The 16,230-nt window shown below is 40.3% G+C and overlaps 1 protein-coding gene across 1 annotated transcript in view; it reads left to right on the top strand.

Moving 5' to 3' along the window:
- L3MBTL4 (L3MBTL histone methyl-lysine binding protein 4) overlaps positions 1-16,230 on the top strand; it is a gene marked incomplete at both ends in the record, with an annotated part of 303,064 nt that overhangs the window by 210,447 nt on the left and 76,387 nt on the right. The window contains one exon of the mRNA XM_082853718.1: positions 6,086-6,156. Coding sequence (XP_082709844.1) covers positions 6,086-6,156 — 71 coding nt within the window. The remainder of the gene's footprint in view (positions 1-6,085; positions 6,157-16,230) is intronic.

Genomic DNA, 16,230 nt, shown 5'->3' with positions numbered 1-16,230 from the left:
AGCAACAGTGGGCATTTTTTCTCATCCACATACTTCATCTGGCTTTAAAATAATTATTTTCTATTTATTGTAAATAGCAAAGTTGTGATATTTAATGTCAGTTTTTTCTTATAACTAAAGCAATGCTTATGTATTATAGGAATATTAGAAAATACAGATTAGTAAGAAAAAATAAAAGTTGAAAACATTATTAATACTCAGGTGTTTTCCTATCAAACAGCATAACTTGTAGTCTTATAAAAATATGATAAAATTCCCACTGCAATAATTCAGGTAATATAGAAGTTTTTAAGAATAATAATTTCTCACTCTCCACTCCTTAACTCTAATGCTGCATCCCAAGGTTACTTGTGTGAATAGATTTTCATGTTCTTTTCTACCTTTTTTCTGTTTACGTATACATACAGATATGCAGATACACATTCACTCTTTTTTTTTTAACATCTTTATTGGACTATAATTGCCGTACAATGTTGTGTTAGTTTCTGCTGTATAACAAAGTGAATCAGCTATTTGCGTACATATATCCCCATATCCCTTCCCTCTTGTGTCCCCCCCCACCCTCCCAATCCCACCCCTCTAGGTGGTCACAAAGCACCGAGCTGATCTCCCTGTGCTATGCAGCTGCTTCTCACTAGCTATTTTACATTTGGTAGTGTATATATGTCCATGCCACTCTCTTATTTCGTCCCAGCTTACCCTTCCCCCTCCCCGTGTCCTCAAGTCCATTCTCTACGTCTGCGTCTTTATTCCTGTCCTGACCCTAGGTTCTTCAGAGACATTTTTTTTTTTTAGATTCCATATATATGTGTTAGCATACGGTATTTGTTTTTCTCTTTCTGGCTTACTTTACTCTGTATGACAGATTCTAGGTCCATCCACCTCACTACAAATAACTCAATTTCATTTCTTTTTATGGCTGTCATTCTTTTTTTTTTAATTACATTCATTTTTTGTTAATGTTTCTTTGAAGGTTAGCTTGTATCACTCTGGACAGCTTATAATATAACCCTGTTGAACACGGAGGAAGGATGCTGTGTTCCTGAAAGTTTAACACAGGAGCAAACCTTTAAAGCACCCAGACATTCAACACTGAGGCTTTAATAACATACACACATATTTTATCCCAAGTTCACAATGGAGTTCTGAACAAGGCACCTGTAAATAAGTCAGCATTTATGACCAGAAGAAAAATACTCTGGTCTTGGACTTTTATTTTTATACGGAAAAGTTATAAAGACCTAAGCAACTAAGTCTACCCACAAAGAAAAAACAAATTTGCCTTCTTCCTTATGGAAAGCCATGTGAAAACATTAATTGTTGGCTCAAAGAAAGTCTGACGATAAAAGATATTAGCTCAAAAATATGTCTTATTTATTTGACCACCTGTCATGAATAATTTGCCATGTCAACACAGGTGGATTCAATACACTGTTTTTAATAACTATCATATTCCATAGTGTGGATGAACTTATTCAACTCATTCCCCTATTGACAGGTATTTAGGTTGTTTCCAGTATTTTTCCTCTTATAAATAATGCTGCAGTAAACATTTTCACAAGTATGCATATCGTTTATTGATGCTTTATAATGCAGTATTCGTTAAAGTTTAATTACCTTTTATTGACAAACTAAACATATCATATGAATTCTTCTTTCTGTTGGTGGAGTCTTGCAGGTCCTCGATCCATTTGCTTTACTGTAAATAAGTTCACATTTACCCACGTCCTTACACACGAGAGCACATAGGTGTGGATGCACATAGGAAGCGTGTGCGATACTCGTAACCTGCCCGCAGCCTGCACCCCAGCTCATCACCCTCCAGCCCCACCACTGATTCTTCTTACTCCCACCCTCCATGTGTCTGTGCCTTTGCAGGGTCCCTCTCTGCACATCACTCAGTAAAACTTGCTTCGAGGCCTGGTTCAAGCTCATGTCCTCCTGAAGGTGTTCTCTCACCTCTTGGACCTTTAAAGCAGAAAACCCTCTCTTTGTGACTCCATCGTGGTTTCTTCCTCTCTTCCTTGCGGCCCTTCTCTCAGTCTGCTCTGTGTGAAGGTAGGCGGTGGACACACCTGTATCGTCAGATAGATTATGTCTCTTGGTGACAGACACCACCTCAGCCGAATGTGACACCTGCAGGTAGGAAAAGCTCAAAGAAATGTTGGCTGGACTTGGACAGTTTGTCTAAAAATAAAAAGCAGTCGGAGCCCAATATTTGCTTTCCAAGTCCCATTATAAGTTATACCTAAATACAATTGTTAGGGCAGTTTTGGGGAAAAATAGCCATGTGAAACAATCACAGATTGTGTGTGTATTTTTGGCCTCAGGGACCTTTTCCTTATAGAACAGGAGTCAGCAAACCTTTTCTGTAAAGGGCCAGATAGTGAGTATTTTAGGCTCTGCCGGCTGTAAGATCTCTGCTACAGTTGTTCATTGTAGCATGAAAGCAACCGTACACAGTAAGTAAACTGATGAGCATAGCTGTGTTCTAATAAAACTTCATTTGTGAAAACAGCCTACGGCAGGATTTGCCTCGTGGACTGTAGTTTTCCAACTCATGTTCTGGAAGGTGTTTATTTACATGTAGACTAACCTGAGTTAAATTCAAATTCTTGCCCTTCTACTTGCTGTGTGACTTTGGGCAAGCTACTTAACCTCTCTGTCTTTTTCAACACACACATATAAGATTAATATTACCTCCTTCGTGTTAGGCATCTGGTTCAGGCCTAGCATTTATTGAGCACAAAGCAGTAGCCACTGATTTGCCTCATTAAAAGTAGTGGAAGCATAGAAGGAGGGTCAGAGAACATGCAGCTCCTATTTTCAAGGAAGTAGCAAAATCCTAAGGAAAAGGCAAGTCATTTGGAAAAACAAGATAGTAAAGACCAACGGATAGTAAAGATAGTAAAAACAATGGGATGGCAGCGGCATGTCTCTAACACAAGCAGATAGTCACGTGCACTCCTCTAAAATGAATCACAGACAGACAGACAGACGGGTAGCTTGACACTTGCTGCAGCAATAGCGATTCTATTAACAAAAGGTTTTGAAGGTTGTTCAGATGCTGGAGCTATTATGACTACATAGAAGGTGGAGGCTGGGCTTTAAGAAGAATTGGTGAAATGGTCAGAGCTGAGATTTTAGTGGTATTACCTTTTCAGCTAACATGCAAAGAAATATTAATCTTCAGCACGTGACTGGCCTGATCACCTGCAGACATTTCTGACCATGTGCAGTAGATTCTCCCAAGGCCAGGGCTGCGGTGGCTTCTTTCACGGCCATCAAGATAAAGCCCGAGTGCTTGAGAGCAGCGTGCCAGGCCTCCCCAGCTCCGCTCTAGCCAATTCCTTTAGCCCCACCTCTGGTCCTTCCTTTCCTCGCACAGTGCAGATGCTTCAGCCCCATCAGCTGACGGGCTTATTCGTGTCCCCAGATGCTCTCCTTTCCATTTTGCTCCTGCTTGGTCTGTGCCGCTCCTGCTTTCCTCCCACCCTCATTCCCTAGACCTTCGTGGCCCCATCGGTCACCCACGTCCCCATCCTTTCAGGACAGACCCGGCTGCATCCCCAGCCTCCTCCCGACCAACTTGCACAGAGCCTCACCCTCCCTCCAGCCCCCAGGAACACTACTGTCCTCCCCCTTCTCTCCCCTACCTGTGTCAGCAATCTCCAGCCCCAGGCCGTCTGTAGACACTCAGGAAACCCTCCGTTCCTGCCAGATGATGCGTAGGATAGAAGGAAGCCTGGATTTGGCGTCCGTTGAGTTTGCTCTCTGGCTCCACCACTGACTCACTGTGCCCCAAGATGGGCAAGTGGTTTAATATTTCTGAGCCTCAGTTCCTTGATTCACAGCCTGCTGCACCTACCTTGTAGAGTTTTTGTGAGAATGAAATGAGGTTAAATGAAATGAAGAACCTGGGAGTCCTTAGGAGGCACCTGCCTCACTCAGGAGATGTAACGGAATCTGAACAGTTTACAGCAGGGGGCCCCAACCCCCGGGCCGGGACCAGTAGCCATCTGAGGCCTGTTAGGAACCAGGCCGCACGGCAGGAGGCGAGCCGGTGAAGCTGCCTCTGCCGCTGCCCGTCACTGCCCGTCACTCGCATTACTGCCTGAACCATCCCCAGCCCTGCCTCCTTCTCCACCCCCCACCCCCCACCCACCCCACCCCCGCCGCAGTCCTGGGAAAAATTGTCTTCCATGAAACTGGTCCCTGGTGCCAAAAAGGTTGGGGACCGCTGGTTTACAGGGTTTGACTTGGTGTATCTCCCTGGTGATGTAATAATTTTGAAAGCAAGAACTATTCCTAAATATATCTGTGATTGATTGCAACACCTTGCATTTTTTTAAAAAGCCAGTCAGTAAATTTATTTGATTTAGTTTTAAATTGCTTTATAAAATCCTCGTCAAAGTTATGTAAGGCATACTGGCTTCTTTTTTTTTTTTTTTTAATTTTGTAAGATAGAACTGCCATCTTCATCAGCTTGTATTTGCAGAGGGATGCTTTCAGATGGTTTGAAAATCAACTCAAGTTTCATACAATTTGTAAAGTTTCGGGGGAAATACCTAGCTATTTGCCAAAAAGATGTAAGCAGAGCTGAAATTGTTCTCTTCTTTTCCATCTTACTCTTTGCAAAATGACTTTACTGTGCACACGTGCCTCTGACATCCCGTGTTGACCAGCTCTCTCCCCCAGAGGCTCGCTGCTTAGGGCTAAGCCCTCCTTCCACCATTAATGTTCTTTCCTACAAGAATGTAGATAAACCCTGATGAGATATATAAATAATTTTACAGTATGTATTATATATATAATGAAATTAAGCATATGGAATTAATAAAAATATTCCATATATTTTTATGCATGACCATGATGCATAAGAGTTTGTAGACTATGTTATAATATATTGTTTCACTGATGGTTCCAGACAAACCCTGTAAGGCAAGTACTGTCTTCGTTTTGCAGGTTGGGAAGCTGAGGCTTCTAGAATCTAATTGCTCACTCTGGGCCTCAAACCCAGGGCACAGGGCCTAAGACACAGACTCAGGTTTTGGGTGGACTGGTCTCTGCTTGCACCACAGGAGATTAACTGCCTGAGGCTGGTATGTGCCACAGTGGCTGTGTGGGACCTTCTTTTAAGGTCCAAAGGTGGGATTTCAACAGAAATTCTTTTTCAGTTAATTGCTTTTTTGATTAAAGAACTCTTCATGGTTAAAAAGTATCTGATTAATAGAATGTGTTTTTATCATGTCATACACGTTTTTGGAACATACAGATAAAATTGCCTCAAATTATGTACCAGTCACTTAGGTTTCTATGTAAGATTTTAGTAACTGAATCAGTTTCCTCATCTAAAACAAAAACTGAAACAGTACTGGCACGCCTACCTTAATGGCTTGTCAGTGAAGATAAAATGAGAGAGCAGTTATCCAAGTGCAATCAAAATATATTTGCCAAGCAAGGTATTACAATTTTCATTAAAATCGTAAATACTGCAGATAAACTAATGAACCATTTCAAGTTCTGTCTACCTAAAATTAGTTACTAGGTAATTAGCAACACTGGAAAAGTTGTAATGAAGTTCCATGATGAAAGAGTTACAGAATTAGTCCTTACTGTATTCTGGAGCATTTTAAAAGTTAATTAATTCTCTGACATTCAACAGTGTAACTAAGTTACTTTGTACTATTGTTTGAGCACAATGTCTATAATCTTTTGATTAAAATAAGCACAGAAATCATCAGTAGCAATTATTATTTACTACCTACCACACCATCACCTACCATCCCTAATAGCTCCTCCTCAGAATCTGAAGAGGTTATTCTCCAGAGAGTTTTAGACACTTTTTGCTATAATAGAACGGGGTGTTGGGAGCTTTCAAGTTTCAAACTTCCAGTTTCTGAACAAAAGTGTATTTTTAAATCTTAAATTGAAGAAAAATTCTAACAAGGCTCTGTGCAGCAAAAGTACCTGCTAATTCACTCTTGTTTACCCTGTGGTTTCTGTTTAAATTGGTGCTGCTGTCATGATTTATTCCTACCTCACAGGATAATGAATCCAGGTTTTATTTCTGTTCTTTGCCCAGACTTGTACAGCAGGCAAAGTGTTTGAAAATCAGAGGAAAAGAAGATATTGACTTGGATATTCTCTTCAGAGGTAAAAACAAAAACACTAGCAAAAACGCAGACTCTGCTTTTTTGTTGGGAAGAATGTCTTGTTTGTGTGTTTGGTTGGTGTTATCATTCCAGGAAGGAATGGGGGAAAGAACCTGCCAGGGGCCCAGACACTTGTGCTCTCCTCTCATCCCAACCCTACTTCACTGCTCTGACCTTCATTTCCTCACTTTTAAAGTGAAAGACTCTATAATCTGCTCTGTGGTCCTCACTGATGACAAGACAAATCTAAACCTGTAGAAATAACACGTCTCAGTGGTGGAATCTCTCTCTGCCATCTGCACAGGGCGTGGAGGGAAACCAGAAGTGTCTCCTTGCATTCTTATAAGTTGGGGGGACTGCAGAATGTACTTCGTTAGCAAGACAGGCAAGGAGGTTATGGCAAACTTGAAGTGTTAAAAGCTAAGGGATTATTAGAGTATAGGGGAAAGAATTGCATGTTTTCACTTAATTATGTTTCTTTGCAATTAAGGCTCAACATACACAGAATGTCATGTATAATTTTGAGGTTATACGGTAGCAAGCTAAGGAATAAATGTCCTCTTGGGTGTTAATTTGGTGCAATCATTTTTATTTGGTCAGATAAAAATGTTGGTAAGTTGTAGTTTTGTGTCTTCAGCAATGTAGTTCTACATGTTTGTATCTTCCAGAACATGGTAGGAGATCTGTTTATCTTCTAGAGGAAAAGAAAATTAGTGAGTTTTCTCCTGATTTGGCTAAAAGTTCAAGTTAGTACAATTTGGTTGCATTGCACTTCATCTCCAAAACAATTATCCATTCGACTTGTCTTAAGAGAAAAGGAGTGTGCTTTACAGTCATTGAACAAAAGGGCTGTGACTCCTTTTTTTTTTTAATTGAAGTATAGTTGCTGTACAATATTATATAAGTTACCAGGGTACAATATGGTGATTCACAGTTTTTAAAGGTTACACTCCATTTATAGTCATTATAAAATATTGACTATATTTCCCGTGTTGTACAATATATACTTGCAGCTTATTTTATATCTAATAGTTTGTACCTCTTACTCCGCATCCCTATATTGCCTCTCCCCCTACTGGTAACCACTAGCTTGTTCTCTGTATCTGTGAGTCTGCTGCTTTTTTGTTATATTCACTAGTTTGTTGTATTTTTTAGATTCCACATATAAGTGATATCATACAACATTTGTCTTTCTCTCTCTGACTTATTTCACTTCGCATAATGCCTTCCAAGTCCATCCATGTTGCTGCAAATGGCAAAACTGTTCTTTTTTATGGTTGAGTAGTATTCCATTGTGTATATACACATCTTCTTTATCCATTCATCTGTTGATGGACACTTAGGTTGCTTCCATATCTTGGCTATAGTCAATAATGCTGCCGTGAACATTGGGGTGCATGTATCTTTTTGAATTAGTGTTTTTATTTTTTTCTAATATATACTGAGGTGTGGAATTACTGGCTCATATGGTAGTTCTATTTTTAGTTTTTTGAGACCCCTCCATACTGTTTCCCACAGTGGCTGCACCAATTTACATTCCCACCACCAGTGTAGGAGGGTCCAAAAGGGCTGTGGATTCTGTGGGCTGATCTCAGGCAGGGCCGGGCTCCTCTCGTAACTGGAAGAACACTTGGTTTTATCTCACCCACGAAGCGGGGAGGAATCTTTTCCTCAGAAAAGGGAGGGAAGTTAAGTTACTCTGTTTGGACTGTGCATCTATATGTGTCCCCCTAGCCAGAAGAGTTTCTACACAATATAACTAGATAGGAACATCTCTTTAAATAAAATGAAATAAATAACTGATATTTTGGAAGCTGCTCCGTACAGATGTCCTCATCCATTTTACCAGCCTTCGTTCTGTACACAACATGCTTGGAGCTGCATGAAGAGCCCTAAAGAAGTGTCAGTGTCTCAATTCATATTTTGACACTTTTGAAAGTATCTCCACAGAGTAATTATGTATACGTTCCTGTATACATAAAATACTAATACTATTACTAATGAGTATTACTAATACTATTACTAACTACTAATACTAATACTAATACTAATGAGGATCATCCTTATAAAGACAGAAAAGGTCCCTAGCAAAGTGCAACTGCATAATGTGAAGGATGAAATCCACCTTGTTTAGTAGTAAGCACCTGTGCTTTTCTGTGTAGTTTGTAAGAAGTTCATAGCCACACGTGTTTATTTATGGGTGCATTTACCGTGCTTCTTAATTTAAACATCTGATTTCCTCCCAGAGAAGGTCTGTGTTCACAGACCCGGGACATTAATGACGGGGAGCCCCCGCCTGGTGCAGAGTGTGTGCTGCCGGGGCCACTGTGCTTCTTGTTGAGAAGATGCCTCAGGGGTCCATCCGAGCAGGATTTATTTAGCTCTCTGTCTAGCCTTTTGTCACCCAAAGTGGTTCTTCCTCATATTGATCTAACCCTTGTTATTATAATTAAGTTCATTTTCTCTGGTTCTAACCTGGATGAGACAAAATAATGAGAATAAATACGTTGCTACTGTGACATTAAGTGATTATTTAATATTTCCCTGTTATTTTCTGTAAGCCTATAAATCTGAGTATAATTTCTAAATCCTTTTACCTTTGTTTTTTGTTTCTTTGGTCTGGCCATAGATTTGAATAAACACATTCTTTAATTCATTAGGAATTTTTTCCTTTTTTTTTTTTTTAAGGAAAATGAGTTAAAATCTGTTCCTCATTTCTCCCGTGAGGGAAAATAGTATATCTTGGATTTTTAGAGATTGTGTGCACATGTGTACACGAGCACGTGTAGCTTCTCCTCTTCATATCTTTGGCATGTTTTCAGTATTTACTTGGAAACATCTTCATTTTCTAAATCATTCTATTCACAGTTGATATGCTTGGCAGATATAATGGAAAGTATTTTAAAGGCCATCATTATTTTCCAGCATACTTCTTAAGAGATTCAGAAACATTTAGTTTATAATGATGTAAACTGGTTGAGGAAAACATGATTGTCTTGAAGGATGTTTGGTAATAAAATTAACAGAAGTAAGTTAGAGTCTGTCTTAACTCATCTGAAGGTTTGCAGGGAAGCTTATTGGGTGTTACACCTGAGAGGTGGCAGGTGGTAATTAGCCTTTGTGCCCTTTGCTAAGTAAATAAGGCATGAGCACAGAGCGACTCCAAACATGTCCCTTCTCTGGAATGGAATTGGCTTCTGCGCAGTGGCCTGTCAGGTTTTTCCCTCTGCTCTGGACTGTTCCGCTAAGAACTGCATTTAATCTGCTCCTTTGAAAACAAGTTTGAGTGAGGCTATGAAAGCGCGTTTTCTTGAATCCAGGGGACCTGCTCACCCACGGGATCCGCCCCCCTGCCCCTCAGAGACCCCTGGACCAGAGCACCCGAACCTCACTACTGGACCACAGGCAGACGTCCTGCAGGGCCACCACGCTGTCACACCCTAGGGGCAGCTTTGGTTTTGTGGAGTGTTCAGCTGGGAAACTGGGTGGGTGGGTGGGGGTTCCTTACTATTGATTATTTTTGGCCCCAAATGTGTAACTAATGTTCACTTTTTTAAAAACCCCAAAATTTCACAAAGCAAAAAATATGAGATAAACATTGTTACTGAATCCTTCATCGATTTATTTTGGATGTAGCAGTTCACCTTGTGGTTTTCTTTACCAGTATAGAATCGTAGTGCACTTGGTGACCTTTACACTTGCTGATGCATCATGACTATCTTCCTAAGCCAGTGCATATACATCTGCTAGGTTCTTTTTTTTTTTTTCCCTAAGTAAAAATTGTACCCACGTCCACAAGAGATCACATCCACTTAATCTTGGGTCAAGAAAAGAAGCTGATGGAAGCTCACCTTATTCCATGCACTTACCACCTCCTGCCATGGTCACGCTTCTGATTTCTGTCGCTATCAGTTACTTTTTCCTGATTTTGAACGTTTTATAAATGTCACACAGTGTGTGCTCTTTCATGTCTGACTTTTGCTAACATGATGTAAGATCCATCCACATCATGGTTTGTGTATACTCATTACTGCATGTTGTTTAATTTTATGGTGATAACCACGATTTATTTATTTTAGTGCTGGTTGTTTTCAGTTTTGCTCTTTTACCAATGGTGCCACTAGGAACATTCTCGTATGTGGTTTGGTGGGTATGTGTATGCATTTCTGTAGGGCACATACCTAATAATGGACCTCTCTGGGTAACTGGCTTTGTATAAGTTCACCTTCAGGAGGAGCTGGTGTCAAATAGTTTTACAAGTCGGTTGTCCCAGTACGTTCCTCGCAGCGCAGTGTGGAAATTGCAAGTACTTTCCATCCCTGCCAGCAGTTCGTTTTTGTCAGTCACTTTAATTTTAGCCGTTCTTTTGGGTCTACGGTATTATTTACTTATGCTTCTAATTTCGCATTTCCCTGAAGCCTAATGAACTTGAACACATTTTCATGTCTGTTGGCTATTTGAACATCCTCTTTTGTGAAATACATCTTTTAGCTTGTATTGTTCCTATTGAAATGCAGTAGTTCTTTGTATTTGTACATGAGTCCGTTGTTGGATAGATATGTTGCAGATTTCTTCTCCAGCCTGCGATCTGCCTTTCACTCTCAGTGGTGCCTTGTGAGGAATAGAAGTTCCACATTTCGATACCGTCCATCAGTCCTTTCTATCGTGGTTAGCACTTCAGTGTCCTGTTTAAAACATCTGCCTGTTGCACGGTCATTACTGTGTTCTGTTATTCTTTGTTCTAGAATCTTTGTTTTTCTTTCACGTTTATATCTGCGGTGCACCTGGACATTATTCTTTATACCCGATAAAGCATAGGCATCAAGATTTACTTTTTATGTGAATATTCAGTTAACCCAGCATCATTTATTGTTTTAAAAAACCCTTCCTTTCCCCTATTGTTCATCATAAAGCAAGTGACCAACATTGTCCTGTGCTTCAGTGTATCTCTTGTAAGTGGCGTGTGATATTTACTTTGACATTCAGTCTGATGATAGTAGTCTTTTTATTAGAGTATTTAATACATTTGTAATGTTACTGCTGTTAAGTTGTGTTTATAGCTATCATTTTAATGATTGCTTTGTATTTTTCTCAACAGTTGTGTTCTTTTTTATATTTTATATATTTTTTTGCTTTTTTTATATTTAATTTTTATACAGTAAGTCCCCTACATGCAAACAAGTTCCATTCTCAGAGCACATTCATAAGTCCGATTTGTTCATAAACCCAACAGTTAGCCTAGGTGCCCAACTAACACAATCCTTTATATAATGGTACTATACTGTAGTAGGTTTATAATACTTTTCACACAAACAATACATAAAAAACAAATATAAAAAATAAAATGTTTTTAATGTTACAGTACAACACCTTGAAAAGTACGGTAGTACAGTACAACAGCTGGCATACAGGGGCTGGCATCGAGTGAACAGGCAAGAAGAGTTACTGACTGGAGGAGGGAGAGGAGGTGGGGGATGGTAGAGCTAAAGCATCAGATCGTCGGCAATAGGAGAGGAGGGCAAGCTGCAATTTCACTCACACCTGACGCTGATGGCACAGGTTCTGGTCCCTTGCTGGGTTCAGTTCTATCTACCCTCTTGAAAAAACGATCCAGTGATGTCTGGGTAGTAGCTCTTTTTTTCTCATCATAGATGACACGGTAGCACTGGATTGCACTCTGAATGGCTGCTGCAACCTTCGTGTACCATTCTACATTCGGGTCTTGTGCCTCAAAAACTAACAGTGCCTCCTCAAAAAAAGAAAATCCCCTTGCCATTTCTTGCATCGTGAATCTCTTCAGTTCTTCAGTTACTTCTTCCTGTTCATCCTTTCTCTGGGCCTCCAGTTCCATAAGCGCTTCGTGTTGCACAGCAAGGAGTTCAGTGAAATCGTCCTCTTGCAGATCTAGCTCCAGCTTCTCGCTGAGGGTCACTAAGTTGCTGAAGACCTCTTTGGACTCCTCATCCACCTTCTCAAATACATGGAAATCGTGAACGAACTGCGGGCAAAGTTTCTTCCAAACCCCTTTCATGGTGACGGCCATAACCTCACGCCAAGCAAAGTCAATGTTTTTTTGGCCTTGTAGTTGTTACAGTCCTTCCAAAATTGTTGCAAGGTTGTCCCTGATTCGTCACTTGCCTTTACTGCCTGACAAAAAGTGTGACGTAAATAATATCTCTTGAAAGTCTCTAAAACTCCCTGGTCCATAGGTTGGATGAGCGACTTAGTATTCAGCGGCAGATGCACTGCTTTGACGTTGGGATGAAAGTCGTCCATGAATGGGGGTGGCCCAGAGCATTGTCAGGCCACAAAAGAATGTCGAATGGGACGTCCTTCTCCAAGCAGTAGTTCTCTACCTTCGGGATAAGGTGGTGGAAAAACCAGTCCTGGAAAATGGCCTGTGTAACCCAGGCTTTGGGGTTACTCTTCCACACAACAGGAAGAGAGCCCTTGGCTATGCTTAAGGGCTCTTGGGTTCTCTGAATGATAAACTAAGAGAGGCTTCCGCTTCATATCACCAGAAGCATTGCCACCAGACAACAGAGTTAGCCTATCCTTTGCTGCTTTATAGCCTGACATCAACTTTTCCTCCTTACTGATGTAACTTCCGTCTGGCATCCTCTTCCAGAACAGTCCTATCTCATCCACATTAAAAACCTGCTCAGATAAATACGCAGCTTCCTCAGTAATTTCTTGAAGCGTTTCAGGAAGTTCCCGGGCAGCTCCCATATCTGCGCTCGCTGCCTCACCACTTGCTTTTACGTTGTGGAGGCTGGTTCTAGCCTTGGACTGATGAAACCAGCCATGGCTGGCATTAAAAGATGCGCCCTCTGATTCTTCACTGTGTTTCTTCTTCAAGTCTTCATGAAGGCTTTTAGCTTTCTCTTGAATCAGCGTTAAGCTGAGCAGGACTCAGCGCTGATGCTGATCCTGCATCCACACCCTGAGACGTTTCTCCATCTCCTGCATCACTTTTCCACGCTTCTTCGATATTATCAGCACAGCAGAATTCACATGTTCCATGATCTTGTCCTTGTTCTTTAGAATCCTGCTGATGGTTGAATGTTATAAGAATGAACAACGTCTACCATCTTTTCGCCTTGCTCCACTCTCTCAATTATTGTCACTTTTGTCTCCATTGTTATCACTTGGAGCTTCTTAGCAGTACCGGCTACATCACCACTGCTTTTATGCTTGCTTCCAGACATCCTGGGCTTGAAAAAAAGATACTGTACTACTGTACTCTATACAGTAGTGTACAGTAAAGTACACAGAAGCACAACCACTTGTAGAGGATGCATGCACGTGACAATGTATGCCAAACACGTGAACTAACTTACATGATTGGGCGTGCGAACGCATGTTCGCATCTTTGGAAGTTCGCAACTGGAAGGCTCATATGTAGGGGACTTACTGTACTTCTTGCTTTATTTTTTATTAACCAAGAATTTATTTTATTATACCATTTTTCTTTTCATTTCTTAACTAAAAATAAGTTTTCATGTCATCTAATTGATCAGTTTTTTCTTTCATGGTTTATAGCTTTTATTTCATTCTTATTCCAACATCAAAGTCATACAACTGTTTACTCATGTATTGTGTTAGGAAAGCTATGGCCTCTTATTTTTAACATTTAAATCTGTACTCTGTATTGAATTGGTTTTGATGAGGATTAAGGTAATATACCAGCTTATTGTTGTTTTTCTGAATTATTTCAATATCATTTAAAAAACAACCCATCTTTCTTCATACTCATTTGAATACAATCTTCATATAGGAAATTCTATTGTATACTTGAAATTTAAAGGCTCTATCGTCAATGATATTATGTGTGTGTGTCCAAGACTGTCTTCATGCACAGAACTGTGGGTGCTGCCTTGTTCTAGAGGAATCTGAACCCAGTGGAAGAAAGTCAGTGCTGAGGTATCACCAGAAAGCCAGAGTCAAGAGGGACTGAGGAAAATAAGAGCAATCAGATAAATAGCATCAAACTACTGGGAAGAAGAAAAACCACAACTGGGGAACCAAAGCATGAAGACAAGAAAGCCTTAAAACAGTATATCAGGAAGCCACAACTTGCAGGCCTCCTGCATAGGTTAAAAAGGCACAAATATTCTTGGACATCTTTTCATCTCACTTAGTACTCTACTCAGATTTACAAAACTCACCGGTTTTTTACACACACATTAAAAGCCTTCTGGGCAGCCTCTGTGCTTCTGTTTACCAGGAATTTTTAATTAACAGGATTAGGCTGCAAGTCTGTGCAAAGGGCTGGAGTTAGTGCTACCAGTTGTGTAGTAGTCACAGAAGTTGTTGTTTCTGTGCATGCGTTAAAGATTTTTAACCACCACTGAATGAATAAATTGTTGCTGCTCACCGTGGAGCATGCATGGGAGTTGCCTGTGAGAGAAGGAGTTTATTGGCAAGTTGGTCCCTGTATCTGCTCCGGGTTTTTGGTTTGGGACTTTGTGGTTTGTTTGCTTGTTTTTCCTTGAGACTCATGTTTGAAATTAGTGTTTGTCTGTCCAAGGTATCAGTCTTACTCTGTGTGGTGTGACTCCTCAGACAGGCACTGACCCCAGTAGCAGTTCCGCAGGTGATGATTGCCCTGGAAGTGCCCCAACAATGAATCTCATGCTCACTACATGATTCCTTCAGCAGGTTAGAGTGTATCACTAATATAGCCTTGAAATTTGGTGAAAACATATTCTGCCATTTTTAGTTTATGTGGTAAGGGATACATAGAAATGATCAGTGATCACACTGTGTAAATGACCTACTTATACTATGAGCTATATGCGTACTGAATTTTAAGGGCCTTCTTGGGGTTCATGCCCTAAGGACTTGCTGTCACAGGGAACTGAAGACAGAAATGACTCTGTAAAGCCTTCTTACTGACATTATCCATGGGAATGATCACAGTGAAAAAGCATACTGTTGGCTTCAGCTCTGACGTGTAAAGAGTTTGTAAGTTATCACTTCCAACTTCACAACAAGAAAAAAGCTGAACAAACTGAATGTCACCTACTCTTCTTAGATCCGTCAGAGAATTGAGGTCCTGCCCTCAAGGGAAACTACTTTACCAGTGGCTTTTAGGTCCTTGAGGAAAGGAAATTAGACAACTCCAATCCCATCTAGCCATATGTCTCACATCAGAGAAGGAAACAAAAGCCAAGAAACGCTTTTAAAAGCCACAGTACATGTACTCGAGCCCATTAAAAAAGTGGTTTTAATCATAAGACTCTAGAATACTTCCCCCCACATACCTTGACATTAATAGAACTTCTTTATAATAACTCTATATTACAACAGAGAACTGTAAGACACAGACTCTGTTTAAGAAGGAGTTTCTGTGGAAACCCAAAGACAACAGGGGATGGAAAAAGGACACCAGAAGAAATTGAAGCCTCTGACACCTATAGGTAAATCAAACACAGCCTAATTCCCAGCTGTATTAACATAAAATCTCACACCAGAGATCTTTTACCTAAGTTCCTATTATCTGATACATCATGCCTGGCTTTCAACCAAAAATTACAAAGCATGCTAAGAGGCAAAACAAAACAACAGAAAACACACAGACTAAAGAGATAAAGCAAGCATCAGAACCAGTCTCAGAAACGGCAGATATTTTGGAATAATCAGACTGGAATCTATGATGTAGTTATATAATTATGTAACTATGATATGTATGGTAAGAACTGTGCAAGAATAGCTGGGTACTGTAAGCAGAGAATGGGAACTCTAGAGAAGAATCAGCAGGAAATGCTAGAAAGCGAAAATGCTGTAGGAGAAATGAAGAATGGCTTTGATAGGCTCATCAGCAGATTTGATAAGACCAAAGAAAGGATCAGCAAGCTTGAAAACAGGTCAGTAGAACTTCTCAAACTGAAAAGCAAAGAGAAAAGGAATTAGAAAGATGCTTCAGAATATCCAAGAACTGTGAGGCAATTGCAAAGGGTGTAGAATATATGTAATGGGAATACCAGAATTAAGATAAAAAGGAGCAGAAGAAGTATTTGACATAATGATGGCTGAGAATTTTCCAAAATTAGTGACAGACACCAAAGCACAG

The sequence above is a fragment of the Leucopleurus acutus genome (genome assembly GCF_964270905.1).
Source record: "Leucopleurus acutus genome assembly, chromosome: 13".
In the NCBI taxonomy this organism is placed as follows: Eukaryota; Metazoa; Chordata; class Mammalia; order Artiodactyla; family Delphinidae; genus Leucopleurus; species Leucopleurus acutus.
This window is presented reverse-complemented; position numbering and strand designations above follow the sequence as displayed.